The sequence below is a fragment of the Lemur catta genome, chromosome 15 (assembly GCF_020740605.2).
Source record: "Lemur catta isolate mLemCat1 chromosome 15, mLemCat1.pri, whole genome shotgun sequence".
Classification (NCBI taxonomy): domain Eukaryota; kingdom Metazoa; phylum Chordata; class Mammalia; order Primates; family Lemuridae; genus Lemur; species Lemur catta.
The window spans coordinates 54,493,168-54,508,605 of NC_059142.1; the positions used below are offsets into that span (position 1 = coordinate 54,493,168).

Consider the following 15,438-nt stretch of genomic DNA (forward strand, 5'->3'; position numbering starts at 1 on the left):
GAGTCACCGAAACAGTCTTGGAGAAGAGCAAAGTTGGAGGACTCACACTTCCTGATTTCAGACTTGCTACAAAGTTACAGTCAACAAGACCAAGTGCCACCAGGACGAGGACGGACACATAGATCAACAAGACAGACATGCATTTATGGGCTATTGATTTTAGACAAGGGGTGTCAAGACACTTCAGTGTGGAAAGAATAGCCTTTTCAGCAAATGGTATTGGGACAACTGAACACCCGCACCCAGAGGAGCCAACTTGGACCCTCACCTCATACCGTCTACAAAAATGAACTCAAAACGGATTAACAAAACGTAAGAGCTAAAACTATACAACTCTTAGAAGAAAACACAGGAGTAGATCTTCGTGACCTTAGGTGAGGCAATGGTTTCTTCCATATGACACCAAAAGCATAAGTGACCAAAGAAAAAATATCTAAATTAAATTTCATCAAAATTAAAAACTTTTGGCCAAGCACAGCAGCTCACACCTGTAGTCCCAGCACTTTGGGAGGTCGAGACAGGAGGATTGTTTGAGGCCAGGAGTTCAAGACCAGCCTGGGCAACGTAGGGAAACCCTGTCTCTACAAAAAATTTAAAAAATTAGCTGTGTGTAGTGACGTTGGCCTGTAGTTCCAGCTACTAGGGAGGCTGAAGTGGGAGGATGGCTTGAGCCCAGGAGTTCAAGGCTGCAGTGAACTGTGACTGGGCTACTGTATTCCAACCTGGGTGACAGAGTGAGATCCTGTCTCACCAAAAAAAAAAAAAAACTTTTGTGCTTCAAAGGGCACTGTAAAATAGTGCAAGGACTCCCCATAGAAGAAAATATTTACAAATCATCTCTCTGATAAAGAGTTTATCATAATGTAATAATAAAACTCATAATAATAAAAACTTAATTTAAACATGGGTAAAGGATGCAGACATTCCTTCAAGAAAGCTATACACATGAGCAATAAGCACCCGAAAAGTCAGTGTCATTAGCCATTAGGAAAATGCAAATCAGAACTGCGATGAGCTTACAAGAGGTAGTAGAGCAGTGAAATCCCCAGAGACGAAACTGTAACGGAGGATGCCGGGGCTGGACGGGGAACGGGAATTAGTGTTTGATGGGTGCAGGGTTGGAGTTTGCAAGATGAAAGGTGTTCTGGGATGGTGATGGCTGCTCAACAAGGTGAATATACTTACTGCCACTGAATTGTACACTTAAAAATGGCTAAAATGGTACCTTTTATGTTATGTATATTGTACCACAACACTTCCCCTGACTTCATCCCCACCAGAATGGCTAAAATAGACAGAACGTAACAAGTGTTAGCAAGGACATAGAGAAATCAGAACGCTTGTCCATGGTGGTATGATTGCAAATGCTGCAGCGACTTTGGGAGACAGTTTGGCGGTTCCTTCAAGGTGACACACGGAGCTTCCATGTGACTAGCAATTCCACCCCTAGGTACGTACCAAGGACAAACGAAAACACGAGCAAGGGTTCGCAGTAGCGTTATTCACGAAGCCGAACAGTGAGCTGGAGAGACACCACTGTCCAGGCCCAGAGGGACGTGGGACGGAGGCAGAGCTGCCCCAGGCGCTGCGGGGAGGGGGACGAGAAGAGGCTTTCTGCCCTCTCCAGGGCGCGTCCTCCGCAGAGTCAGCTCCTGCCCTGCCCGAATGCTCGGGAGCAAGGTCAGTCCCACTCAACTGCCACTTCCCGTGCTGCACGGCGTATCACCCCAGAGCTCCCAGACACGGGGGCTCTTGGGCAGGACTCAGGAGAGCCCCCAAGCCCCAGCTCCGTCTGCCACTTGAACCAGTCACACAGGCCCCTCTGGAGATGGGTGGCCTCCTCCGCCACGCATCTGGGGACGAGTTTTCCCCTGGCCATGCGGTCACGGGGTCACAGGGCATTTCCAGTCCCAGAGCTGGCTGGCAAGTGCCCACGTTGGCCTAAGAGTCACGGCTGCCATTTTCTGAGCTCGAACCAGGGGCAGGCTCTGCACTTCTCGAGCCCCCTGGATGGCACCGGGCCCCGCCCGAGCCTGGAGACACCCTCTCTCCCCACCTGCGGGGAGATGTCAATGCCCTGCTTATAACCCACCGACGGCCCCCTGTCGCTCTTAGGGTAAAATGCAAACACCTCCATGGCCCCGTAAGACTTGGCCCCGCCTGGCACCCTCTGTCCCAGGCCCACCCCTGGCCTCGGTCAGCTCCTCTAAGACACCTGCTGACTGTCGGCTCTTCCCGCCTGGCCTAGAATCTTCCACACACACCTGCCAACTCCGACTCACCCTTAGGGCCCCACCTGCCTCTCGTTCCGAGGCGAGCATCTCCCTGCAGGTGCCGGCTATCCCCCATCAAGTGCCTGTGCAGCTGTGCTGAGTCACGTAGTTGATCCTGGGTATGTCTGCCTCCCCTCACTCCTAGGGCCCGTCCCTTCTCATGGGCACTGTCACCGCAGAACCCGGCTCTGAGCCTGGCCACAGCAGGCCTTTGAAATACCACCGAAAGGACAAAGGCTCTGGGCAGCCCTGCAGGGAAGGGGTCTGACCAGCTCACCGGCATTTTCCCAAACTCCCTTGGCCCGGAACCCTTCTCTCCTGGAGTCTGGTCACTGCTCTGAGGAACACTTTGAGAAGCGCTAGGCCAAGGTGTCAGCTGGCCCAGCTTTCACCAGGGAAGAGCCCGGGACACCGAGGACTGAACGTCTAGTGAAGGGGGTTGGAGAGGTGCCCCTTGGCCCGCAAACCACAGCACCGGGCCCTGCCCAGCGTTGGAGGAGACACTCATGAGGGACATGGAGAAAGTCACTTCCCAGTTGCCCTCACGTCACACCAAGGTCCTAAGAAGGACCCACATTTCCTAGGAGCACAGCTCGCCTTCAGTAGGGACACACCGGACACATCGCCACAGAGGAAACCTCAGGCTGCCACCTGCCCCCACTGAACAAATTTCAACGACCGCCATATACCCTCTCCCTTAACTTTTATACTTGCCCTTTTGAGTTGTTTCCCGGAAACGGTGGATTTCCTGCAAGACACAGGAGCTGCGGTTCTGAAGGCCCCTGGGCAGACGTCCTGAGCCGGGACTCGCCGTCCCTGGGACCTGCCCCAGTGCACCGGCCCCGTTCCTTACCCCACCCGACCTGCCCCAAGGCACCTGGACCCTCCTTTAAAAGCCCATGATCTACTTTTGAGGCAGCTTCTCCCGTTCTCCCGACAAGACATTTGTCGTATTAAAACTTCTCTTCTTCCTCGTTGTCTCAATACTTGGATCTTTGTGCGTCACGAACGGGACTTAGTCGGAACCCCCCTGGGGTTTCAACGATGAGACCGTTCAGGAAAGGTGGCCCTGCAGGTAGAGAGCTGGGCTTGCGTTCATCTCCCCAGCTGGGAAACGGATTCAGAGCAGAGTCGTGGGTGGCTGGCTTCAGTCCTCCCCGCCAGGGCCACCAGCCGAGGACACGTAGACACCCTTCGCTCCTTTTTTTGGCTTCTGACGGTCACAGCCCACATGGGGGTGGGGGCAGGGGTGGCTGAACGAGCTCATCCTGGACTTGCTTCCTCACAGCTGAACGAACTTGGAAGGCAAATCCCGGACAGGGACATCACCCACCATTAGATAAAACTGCAGGATGGCGTTCCTCTACCAGAGATCTTGCAGACAGCAGGAGCAGGGACCCCTGGCTCCCTCCCTCTGTCCTCCTGCTGAGTTCCCGGCAGAGGGTGGCCTTCATCTTCCTGCCCAGGCGTGTCCTCGCCCGTGGCACCAGTGCACAGGGAGGGCTGAGCCCCGGGCAGCCAGGCTGGCCCACAGAGGCCCCTGCCCTGCAGGATGGGCAGGGTGGCCAGAGCCGTCTCCTGCCAGCAGGTTTCCAAAGCTCAGGTGAGCGGAGGCGTAGGTGCCGCGAAGGCCTGGGGACCTTTTCTGTTTGGAGTCTCTGCAGGCAAAGCACAGAAACGCGTGGATTCCAGGCCGCCCGGGCTGGGAAACGGCGCGTCGGCGTGTGGATTTCACCTCCACGCGCACCAGAAGGAGCGTGTGTCCCGGGAGGCGGCTGGCGCTAGTTAAAGGCAATGAAGACAGGTTTTACTCACTCCGACCCAAACGTGGCCCACGCCAGCTGGGGCCTCACAGCTGAGGAGTCGGGGCGGGGGGTCTCGCTGGAGGCAGACCAAGCACGCGGACAGGGATGGCAGGAGGGGGCCACGTGACTTGACCTGATGTCAAGGCGGGGGTGACTTAGCAGGATTCTTGCCAAGACTGGCAGGGGCAGGCCGAGGACACAGCCCAAGGACAAGGCCTCGCCACAGAGAGGACGCAGGGGAGCCTGTCTCCACTTTGGTGGAGGCTTCAGCCCAAAGAGGGGGCTCTGAGTTTGGGGGAGCAGGAAGATGGATCCTCAGGGCTCCAGGCAGGGGTGTCCTTCCCCCAGGGTGTGGTTTGGTCCCGGGGGGCTGGCATCTGTGTCCTCAGCCATCAGCAGGGTCCTCCCGCTTCTCACTGGGCCCCGGGGGAGACATGTGGTCCCTCCTGCTGTCCCTGTGGGCGTGTTCAGGTCCATCTGGGCCCAAAGGACGTGGGGCGTGGCCAGGCTGCCCCTCCTGCCCGTCCTCTCACCGTGGTCACACACATGCTTGGTTTGTCCTAAGAACTGGTGGCACCTGCAGCCTGCGTTTTCATTAAATATAAGATAAACTTTCCATGATTTTCATTATTTTATTCCCCCACTCCTTGGGCAGCAGTTCACAGAGTGGGGTCCCTCCTGGACCAGCGGCGGTGGCTTCAGAGATACAGAGCCCGGGGCCCTTGCTACGGGAGCAGGAAACCCTGGTGCGGTGCGGCAGGCCCGCTGTTAGCTCGCCCTGTGAAGTTCGAGAGCTACTCCAGTAAAACTGTGGCCTCTGTTTTAAGTACACGCACATGAAGCAGCCAGTTTCCCCTGGAGGGCCCCTGAATCCCTTTCTCTACGGCTGTCACACGTGAGGCCTGAGTTGCCGTCCACAAGCCCACGGGTTACCTGAGGAGCAGGTGTGACTTACAGCTGAGATTCTCCGCTTGGCCACGGGCAGAATCACCTGGAGCTTCCAGGATTAATGGTGCCGGAGGGTCAGGCCAGGTGTGCAGGTTTGCAAAGCTCCGGTTTGGTTCTAAGTGTGGGCAGGTCGGGGAACCCCCGGTCGAGCCGCGAGCACCGAGCTTTGCTGCCCTGGGTCCCTTTAGCGCGTCAGTCGCTGACAAAACAAATGAGAAATCTGGGCAGCTTTGACTCAGAGACAAATGCTTTCTGGCCAGGCACACACCAGAGCGGTTCTGAGGGACTCTCAGAATTTAGAGCATCTGCCGCCCTGAGCTCTTGCAGCTGGGCTCCTTCACGGTGACTGCTCCCTAAGGGACAGGGCTGGACGCGCCCTGCGGTCTGAGTCCCAGGTGTGCGGCCTGTTCCTCCCGTGGCTGCGGGAAAGAGGCGGCGCGCAGCTCCCACGGGCTCCTCCTCCGCCGGCTGCTCCTTCCACCGCTCCCTCCGCACACGGCGCCTTTGGGGTGCGGGATTCAAGGACAGGCTGGGCTTTAAGAGTTCAGGGGCCCCTCCCAGGGCTGCCAATACTATAGCTCAACTTCTACCAAAGGCCCAGAAATATCAAATATTTCTTAAAAGAACAAAGACCCCTTTACTTTGGAATAATTAAAAAAGGAACTAAACTGTGTTACAGAATAAACTCTTCTTCAACAACTCAGTTTATAATACCTCATACTGGAAGAAAAGTTATCTCCAGAAAATCAAGTGCTCTAAGGAATATCTGAGTCAAAACAAGGGCGAAACGCCGCAAGACCTTGGGCCTTTCCCACTCACACAGCAGAGTTCTCTCCCTGCCTGCTTTCTGTTGACCTTGGTCCTGTTTGGAGCAAGAGCTCAACTCTGGACTTCAGGGGAAGGGAAGAGGGGCTACATGGCCCCGGGGTCAGGGCCTCTGGCTGGACGGCCTTCTCTGTTTTGTTTGCAAATTTAAATGTGCTTTGCATGTGTGAGTCAGGGAACAAGCATGTGAATGAGGTCTGGAAATGAAGTTTCCTGCCTGTGGTTTGTTTGACTCACCCTGACTCCAAGTCTACCCCAAGGACGTCACTCCACTGGGACAGGGCTGTCTCTGCATACCCCCGGCTTCTGCAGTGGGGAGCGCATTCTCCGGGCCAGGAAGCAGGTACAGCAAGGCACAGCCCACCGGCAGACAGGAGCCTGCGCCCCGGGGCCATCCGCACGACTTGGCAACCATTGCTCAGGTGGCCCAGCCTGGACCTGGGAAGGAATTACCCCGGGCAGTTTCCGTGCAGTCTGGCCTCCCTCCCTGAAGGCTTCTTAGAAAAGAAAAACAATGTGAAATAATAATGCAACAATAAAACATAATACAAGTAAAACCGCAATACAGTATAACTATTTGCATAGCATTTATGCTGTATTAGGTATTATGAGTAACCTAGAGGTGATTAATGTATACAAGAGGATGTGCGTAGGTCATAGGCAAATACAACACCTTTTATATCAGGGATTTGAGCACCTGTGGATTTGGTATCCTTGGGGGTCTGAGGGATGAGTGTGTATGAAATGTCCCCAGTAGGTAAATCCATGAAGACGGGAAGCAGGTGGGTGGTCGCCAGGGCCTCTGGGAAGGCAGGGCTGGGGGGATGCTGAATGCGATTCCTTTGGGCTGATGGAAAAGTTCTGGCACCTGACTGTGGGGATGGGTGTGCAGGTAGTGAGTGTACTAGATACTACCGAACCGTACCCTTTCACATGGTTAAGATGGGAAACTCCATGTTATGTACTGTATCACAATTTTTAAAAAGGGGGCAACCCCTGAGTGGTGGGGGTGCGAGGGACACAGCTAAATGCAGAGTCCCCAGCCGTGGCTGCCCCTCAGCACCAAAGGGCAGAGTCCAAAGTAAGCTGCTGCCCAAGCCCGGCCCAGGCCAGTGAGCAGGCGGGTCAGAGTGCCAGTATTTTTTAGGTTTTCCAGGCAGCTTCCTCCTAAGACAAGGAAAAAGGCAGGGGTGTCCGCTCACCCCTCTGTCTACCACCGTGCTGGTATTAATGAGTAAGACAAGAAAGATAACGCAAATGCATCCAGTGGCTACAATAAAAAAGACAGACAATAACAAGTATTGATGAGGTGAAGAAATCGGACTCATACAATGCTGGAGGGAATGTAAAATGGTGCAGGTTGCTTTTGAAAACAATTTGGTAGTTCCTCAAAAAGTTGAAGGTAGAGCTACCATAAGAAACCGCAATTCCACTCTTTGGTATATACCAAGGAAAAATGAAAACACACACAAATCAAATGTTCATAGCAGCATAACACATAACCAAAAAGTGGAAAAACCCAACTGCCCCTTAATGGACGAATGAATAAATAAAATGTGGTCTGTGCACACAATGGAATATTATCCAGTCATAGAAAGGAACAAAGTACTGACACCTGCTCCAACACAGATGAACCTGAAAAACAGCCACAAAAGACCACGTGCCGTGTGGTTCCATGGATACGAGGTGTCCGGACTAGGTGAGTCTTAGATCAGCAATGCTCGGGGCTGGGGAGACAGGGCGGGTAAGTGGGAGGAACTGCTCCTGGTCCTGGGTTTTCTCAGGGGAGTGATGAAAATGTTTCAAACTCGACTGTGGTGATGGCTACTTGGCCCTGTGAATATGCTAAAAACCACTGACTTGTATACTTTAAGTGGGCGGTTTATATGATATGTGAATTGTATTTCGCTAAAACCATTTTTATAAAAGGTTCCATATAGGAAAGAAAAAATAAAACTGTCTTTACTCACAGGTGATCTGATTGTGTACCTAGGAGATTTTTAGGAATCTGCCAAAGAGCTACAAGAACTAATCGGTAAATTCAGCAGCTGCCCCGGACACGAGGTCAGCATACAAAATGGGTGCTATTTCTTTATGCTGACAATACACAATACCATTTACCCTAACATTTTTAAAACATCAAATAATTATGCACATATATTAATATAATGAAATATTTGCAAAACATCCATGCCAGGGTTTTCCAACCTTGGCACTACTGACATTTTTGGCAGGACGATTCTTTGTTGTGTGGTGACCTGTGCACCTCAGGGTGTTGCGCAACACCCCGGCCTCTACCCCCAGGCCCCAGTAGGGACGCTCCCTGCTGTGCAGTTGTAACAAGAACTGTCTCCAGACGTGGCCACGTGTCCTCTTGGTTGAGAGCACTGACGCTGAAACCGTACTGCGAATTCTCTCCAGCTGTGAGCCTGCAAAATTAAGCCAGTTATGTGCTTACAAAACACAATGGGGGAGGGGCTTCCCATTCCAAAAGGGAAAAATAGGCAAGAAGAAAGGGGTAACTGGTCCCCAGTAAGTCCAAAAACCAGCAGAGCAGACAACATTAAATCTTAAGACTCCAGAATAATCCCTGACTCCACATCCTGCCTTCTGGGCACACTGGGGCAGGGGCTGGGCCCCAAAGCCTTGGGCAGCCCTGCCCTGACGGCCAGCCCACGCGGCAGCCATCACAGGTTGGGGCTACCGGCTGGTGGTTCTACAGTGCTAGGGTCTGGGGCAGCCCCGCTACCACAGCTCTGCTACGCATGACCCTGGCGGGGACAGTCTGCAGTGACTCTGCCGTGGCAATCCTCAGCCTGGCCCCAGGGCTCTCTGAGGCGTCCACTGAAATCCAGGTGGAGGCTGCGGTGCCCACAGCTCGAGCACTCTGCAGGTCTGCAGAGCTAGCACCACTCGGAGGTCACCAAGGCTTACCACCGCACCCTCCCGAACAGGCCCACGCCAGCCTTGGGCAGCGAGCCCATGAAGGGTGTCCTGGCCCATCCCCGAAACCATTCTGCCCTCCTAGAGCTCTGGGCCTGTGGTGGGAGGCACAGCCTGGAAGATCCCCAAAATGCCTTCGGGGTCACTCTCCCATTGTCCTGATGCCTAGCACCTGGCTCCCTTCCAGCTGTGCTGACCCCCTCAGCAGCGGGCTGGGGCCACATCCTCACGTGCGTTCTTCACTGTGTGGCTAGGCTGTGAATTTTCCAACTCTCATGTTCCGCTTCCTTTTCAATTACAAATTCCATCTTTAAATCATTTCTCTCTCCTCTCATTTTACTATATGTAGTTAAAAGCAGCCACGCAGCACCCTGCATGCTTTGCTGCTTAGCTGCTTCTTCTGCCAGACGTCCTAGTTCATCATTCTCAGGTCTGCTTGGGCATGGACATAGTTCAGCACGCTCTTTGCCCCTTTATAATGTCATGGAGGAAACATAATTTCTCCTCAACCCTCATAAGTTCATAGCTGGGACGGACCCCGGTACCAAAAAGACAGATCAACAAGAGAAAGGCAGCCAAGTTTATTAATGTGTGCAGTGCAGCACGCGGGAGAAATCTCAGTGAAAGGCTTGGCACTCGGGCTCCTGCAGCATCTGCTACAAACAACAGTGAGTTTGCAGTAAATATCAACACAAGTAAATCCACAGGAGGAAGCTGATGGAGTGGCTGGTTTGCAGATTCTTCTGGTGTCATCGCTGGGCTGAGTCGTCTCTAGGGAAGGAGAGTTGATACTGTCGTCAGGCAAACACGCAGAGGATAGGGAGAGCTTCTCCTCTGCTTGCTGCTGCTTAATTGCCTTTAGCTCAAAAATAGTTTTTATGCCAGTGAGGCTTATTTTGGGGTGACATGTTCTGGTTTCTTTCAGTAACAAGGACGGCTTTTCCTCCAGTTTCCAATACTTTGTTCCTCATTTCTGCCTGAGACCTCATCAAAGTGGCCTTTCCCATCCCTATTTCGACAACCCTCAGAAGCTCATAGTTGGCACAGACCCCAGTAACAAACACTCCCAACTCTTAGTTCTGCTTCCCTTTTAATTATAAATTCCATCTTTACATCATCACTTCAGCCGTCTCTAAGGTGCTCCAGGCTCCCCTGCAGCTCTTCTCCACTTCCGAGCCCCCACCAGAATTACCCCTCCCGCTCCGTTCACGGCGATGCAGGTGTTTCCTGGCCTGGCCCTCCAATTCTTCCAGCCTCCACCCACTGCCATTGCCACAGGCACATCCACGTTTCCAGACACTTGTCATAGCAACAGACCCACTTCTCAGTGCCAATCTTGTTCTCGTCTGTTTTGTGCTGCCGTAGCAGAACCCCCCAGACTGGGCGATGGACAAAGAACCCAGATCATGGCCTGCAGGCCTGGAGGCAGGAAGTCCGGTCTCAAGGTGCTGGCATCTTGCTGCGTCATGACACGACAGGAGGGCAAAGGGAGGGCCAGAGAGAGGACAATCGGGCAGGTGCCGCCTCTTAACACTGCTGCAACGGCAATTAAGTTTCAAGATGAGTTTTGGAGGGGACAAACATCCAAACTATAGCAGCATCCTTAAGGCATGAAAGTTTTGAATCTTGAAGTCCAATTTATCCTTCTGGAGGTGGGTGTTGCTGGTGGTTATGGTGTCACACCTCAAAAACTGCTGCCTAATCTGTGATTTATTGTTGTAACCCTTGTATTTAGGTCTTTGATCCATTGTGAGTTAATTTTTGTGTAACAGATGGTGTAAGGTAGGAGTCCAAGTTCACTCCTGTGCGTGCAGACATTCGGTTGTCTCACTACCCTTCGTTGAAAAGACTATTCTTTCCCACACTGAACTGTCTCTGAGCTCTCGTCTAAGATCAATTGCCCACAAAGCTGAGTTACTTCCTGGACTCTGGACTCGACTCCACTGGCCCATGAGTCTGTGCATACACCAGTTCTGCACAGTCTTGAGTGATCACAGTAAGTCTGGAAATCGGGAAGTGTGAGTCCTCCAGATTTGTTCTTTTTCAAGATTGTTCTGGCTATTCTCGGTCCCTTGCATTTCCATGTGAATTTTAGGATGGGCTTTTCCACTACAGCAAAAAAGCCAGCTGGGGGTTTGGTGGGGACTGCACTGAATCTGTGGACCAATGTGGGGAGCACCGTCATCTCACCAGTATTAAATCTTCCATCCACCCACGTGCGATCTTTACATTTATTTCGGTCTTTTTAATTTCTTATGATGACGTTTTGTAGTTCTCAGCAGACAAGTCTTACCCTTTAAGAATAAACAATTCCACTTATAATAGCATAAAAAATAATACTTAGGAATAAGTTTTTAAATTTTTTTGGATTGTTCATTGATAGTCTATCAGAAACAACTGATTTTTATGCATTGATCCTGCATCCTGCAACCTTGAATCCATTTATTAGCTCTAATAGGTGTTTTTGTAGATTCCTTAGGATTGTCTATGTACAAGGTCATGTCACCTGAAAACAAATATAATTCTTACTTCTTCCTTTCCTATCCAGATGCCTTTTATTTCTCCTTCTTGCCTAATGTCCTAACTAGAACCTCCAGTACTGAAGAGAAGTGGCAAAGTGGACATTGTTGTCTTGTCCCTGAGCTTAGGGAGTTTTTTAAATGAGACTTGGGCATTTTTGTGGTTGGAGGGAAAGAAATCAGTGGGGAAGGAGATTACGCACGAGAGGGAATAACTGATGGAGAAAGATACAAGGGAGGCAGGTAGAAGGGAGGTCACTTCCTCCAGACATGGGAGGGAACAACAGAAACAAGGAAACCAGGTAAGGCTGGCACTTGGAGGGAGGGACGCTGCTCTCACTTCTAGCGGTCTCTTCTCAGTAACGTGCAGGGGTTGCCTGGGGTAGGCCGGGGGCTTGAAGCAAGGCGCCAAGATGAGAAATCCCTGCTGCTGCTGGAGAAGATGCAGACGAGCTGGACAGGGGACTGCAGCAGGCGGCTCCGACGGGCTTCTCCGTGTGTTCTGTGACGCTCCACTGAGCGCTTCTCCTGCTCCGAGTTCCACCCTGCTGTGACGCAGCACCTGGGCACACCTGGAAACTGAAACCAAACTAAAAATGTGCTATCTATGTTGACTGAAGGCACATTTCTTGACTTTCAAGTTAGGTGTTTCACATCTGTTTCTTCTTCAAAAAAGGGAGGCAAAGATGAAGCTAATTCTTTTCTTGTGGAGCTCTCCGTAACAGCAGACAGACCCTCTCCCCCACTTCCAGTGTGCATGACCACCGTGCTCGAGACAGCAGTGACAGTGACACCCCCGGCTGACAAACACACCCTCCTGCTCACAGGCCCACCCGACGCGAGAGACGCCACGGGCAACACAGACGGCTTGGGCAGACTTGGAGTTTATTTGCTGCGGTTCCTTGGCGCTAGTGTACAAGGCAAAAACAAACAAAAACAATTGGAATAATTATAATTTTTTAAAAACCCTGTCAACAACTTTCAGTCATTTCTTTATATTTTATATTTTGACAAAACTTTTTTTAAACAAATACAAAATAATCTAAAAGGAGAAAAACTATACATGGATTATTTACACCTCTGATAAATAGACTAATACTGATCCAGGGGCCGTTCTGTCTACAAGCATTTGTGAGAACCAGTGCCAGGGATCGGGCCACCCAGACAGGCTTGGCACCAACCCTGACGCCACCCAGGATTCAGCGGGCACTGCCCTGGTTCTCCCACCCAGAAAGTTCCGGTTTTCAGCCTGGACCCTCTTCTGTCACCTTCACAAGCTCCGGCCTAAGAGCACCCGAAGCCATGGCAGGTAGGATCTACACGGAGGGGGGTGCCAGAATGTCCCCCCACACTGCTCCCACCACTGCTCTGGCAGAAGCTATTTCCAGAGATGCTCACCAACACGAAAGAGATCAGAGGAGCCACGGTGACACAGCCCTGCGGAGATCCGCGGCTCCTCACCTGCCTCCTGGCGGCAGCGCTCTGCGCCAGCCCGGCCCAGGGTCGTGGAGATGGCTGGCAGCCACCTGCTCTGCCCAGACCGGCACGCTGGCCTGGCTGGGTGGCAGGAGCCGCCCTGGAGAGTCCCTGAGAGAACGGCAGGAGAGTGCTGGCCTGGGCGGGCGGGCCACTCGCTCACATGCCCCATGGGGAAAAGGGTTCCAAGAGGCTGACCTTGGCCCTCTTGTCCCACTGCACCCTCTGAGCAGAGACCCGCTTCCCCTCGCGGGGACCCACCCCAAAGCTTCCAGAGTAGTCCAGTTAGGGCCGGCTGAGGCAGAAAAAGCTGAAACCCCAAGGGGCTCAGGCAGGACCTACTCCTTCCTCTACAACGAGGACTGGAGTTTGGGGAAGAGAAGAAAAACCAAATATGAAACAGTCAGGTCATCCCGGACCCTCTGGCGGGATAACCTTCCTCACAGTTTTGGTTATTAGGTATTTAGCTCAAGGAAAATGCTGACTTTCTACTTTAAAGCCCAACAAGAACTTGGATTCTGAAGGAGAGAAACAACGCAAGCATCCAGTCACTCGTCTCCTCTCCTCGGCGCCCCGCAGGCACTTGGGATGGAACAGCAGCTGCCGGAGCTGCGACCTGCACCTGCTGCGGCCGCCGCGCCCGGCCAACAGGCCCGCAGCCTGACCGCGTCACCCGGAGATCTCGCTGCGCCTGCTGCACCCTCTGTGTCCTCTACAGCACCCTCCCTGTCACCCCCTCGCCCAGACGAGCACCCGGCAGCGAGCTCCCCCCGGCTCTGGAGCACAGGGGGGCGGTCTGCCCTGCCCAGGCTGACACCGCAGCAGCGGCCCAGGGAGCTCCTCTCTAGGGTGAAGCTCCCCGAACCAGACGGGCAGATGCACCCGAACAGTGCTATGCTCTTTTTTTTTTTACAAAAAAAAAAAAAAAAACAAAAATAGATCTTTATAGTACGTGGCTTCTCTTCCTTTCCACCATTTTCTTAACATAGAATAACATATCAATACATGTATTTACGGTGCAGGGGTGAAGGCTGCTTCACGGGGAAACCACCAAGAGGTAAACAGTCCGCTCCGAGCCCTGCTATCAGACCCGCTGAGCGGAGACCGGCAGGAGGCTGCTCTGCCCACAGCAGCTCTGCTCTGCTGAGACAGAAGGTTCAGGAACCCATGCTGGACAGGCAGGAGGCCCCTCTTCCCAGTAATAACTGCCCACCCTTCTCCCATTTAAAAAAAAAATAGCAAAAGCTGAAGCTAGTCTCTAGGAACTGGGGCGGGGCCCGGCGGAGAGGACGCCCGTCAGCGGCGCGTCTGCGAGGCGGGAGACGGGCGGAGACGGGCGGGAGACGGGCCTCTCGGCTGACGCCCTGGGCTGCGCTCAGTGTCTTTTCGTAGAAGAGACCTTCTTTTTCCGCGCTGCAAGCATCTCGTAGAAAGGGTCCCTGCTGATGGCTGCTCTGGAGCACAGAAAGGGGAGAAAACAGAGGCGTGAGGGACACGGCCGTGGAGACACGGTCCTGGGTGGGGGCTGCTCGGGGCCCTCGTGCCACCCCAACTATCCCACAGAGGCCAAGTCAGTGCGTCAATTCTTGCTGTGACCACACAGGGCTTACCGTGACCCGCTTCACAAGACACACAGTGACACATGACAAGATAATTTTTTTTGCCTGTTTCAATCTAATAATTAATTTACATTTAGGAACAGAATCGTTACACATTCTTACAGCTGTATTCTAATTCAGAGAAAAAGGCCACACGCGGTACTTTAGTGCCACGCTGACATCTGGCTTCCTTCATGGCAGTGAGCGCCGTGTCAAGCAAGTCACGCGGCAGTCACCTGACCAACTGAGCTCTGCACGGTGGCAGCGAGTGCAGCTTCCTGAGTCACACTGCTCAGGCCAGGGGAGCAGCACCACCTCTGAGTGGCCCTGGACAACTGACTTAACCCTGCTGTGCCTCAGTTTGCTCATCTGTGAGACAGGGAGACGTCTTGCGACGGGATTAAAGAGGGTGCGCTGGCAGAGCACGGAGAGGCCTACGAGTCTGCGGCTGGGCCAGGGAGTCCAGACAGATCGGCGGAGCTGAGCCGTCCGGGGGCCTCGGCTTCACTGCAGCTACAGCACCGACCGATTCTATGCGTGGCTCTAAAGAACGCTTCGTTCTCCCTCCCGGCCACAGAGGCCAAAACTGTATGAAGGACAGAATGCACGACACCAGCCAAAACTGTTCTGAGAGAACGGTGAGGGGAGGGCAGCAGCGGGAAGGCTGCAGGGCCAGGGCAGCGCGGGTTGGCCCTGAGAGACACGCGGAGCAACAAAGGCTACAAACTAAGGAGCGTGTCACATGGGTGGGGAGAAACGCGTTGATCAATAAATGGTATCGGGTCAATCAGTTGTTCATTCAGTTTTGAGAACAAAATTACAACACTTACTTCAAACCCTGTACAAAAAATAAATTTCATAACAATTAAAGAGTTAAATATTTTCAAAAACATATATTAAAAAAAAGACATGAAATGTGTAGGTGACGTCCACCTGGCCACAGGTCCCCAGACCACGGGGCCAGCGTCACGACTGGCGGCAACTCTAACAGCTCTGAGGCACCACACACGCGCGCCCAGTGGGCAGTGGACCAGGCCCACCCAAGGCCACA

At 52.9% G+C, this 15,438-nt stretch overlaps 1 protein-coding gene across 3 annotated transcripts in view; it reads right to left on the reverse strand.

Annotated features, from left to right (window-relative positions):
- Positions 1-12,181: 12,181 nt before the first annotated feature.
- The window catches only part of CYTH1 (cytohesin 1), an 89,897-nt gene continuing 86,640 nt past the window's right edge, over positions 12,182-15,438 (reverse strand). For all 3 annotated transcript variants that reach the window (XM_045526002.1, XM_045526001.1, XM_045526000.1), the window contains exon 13: positions 12,182-14,243. In XM_045526002.1, the coding sequence (XP_045381958.1) occupies positions 14,165-14,243 (79 nt within the window). In that variant the 3' untranslated portion in view covers positions 12,182-14,164. The remainder of the gene's footprint in view (positions 14,244-15,438) is intronic.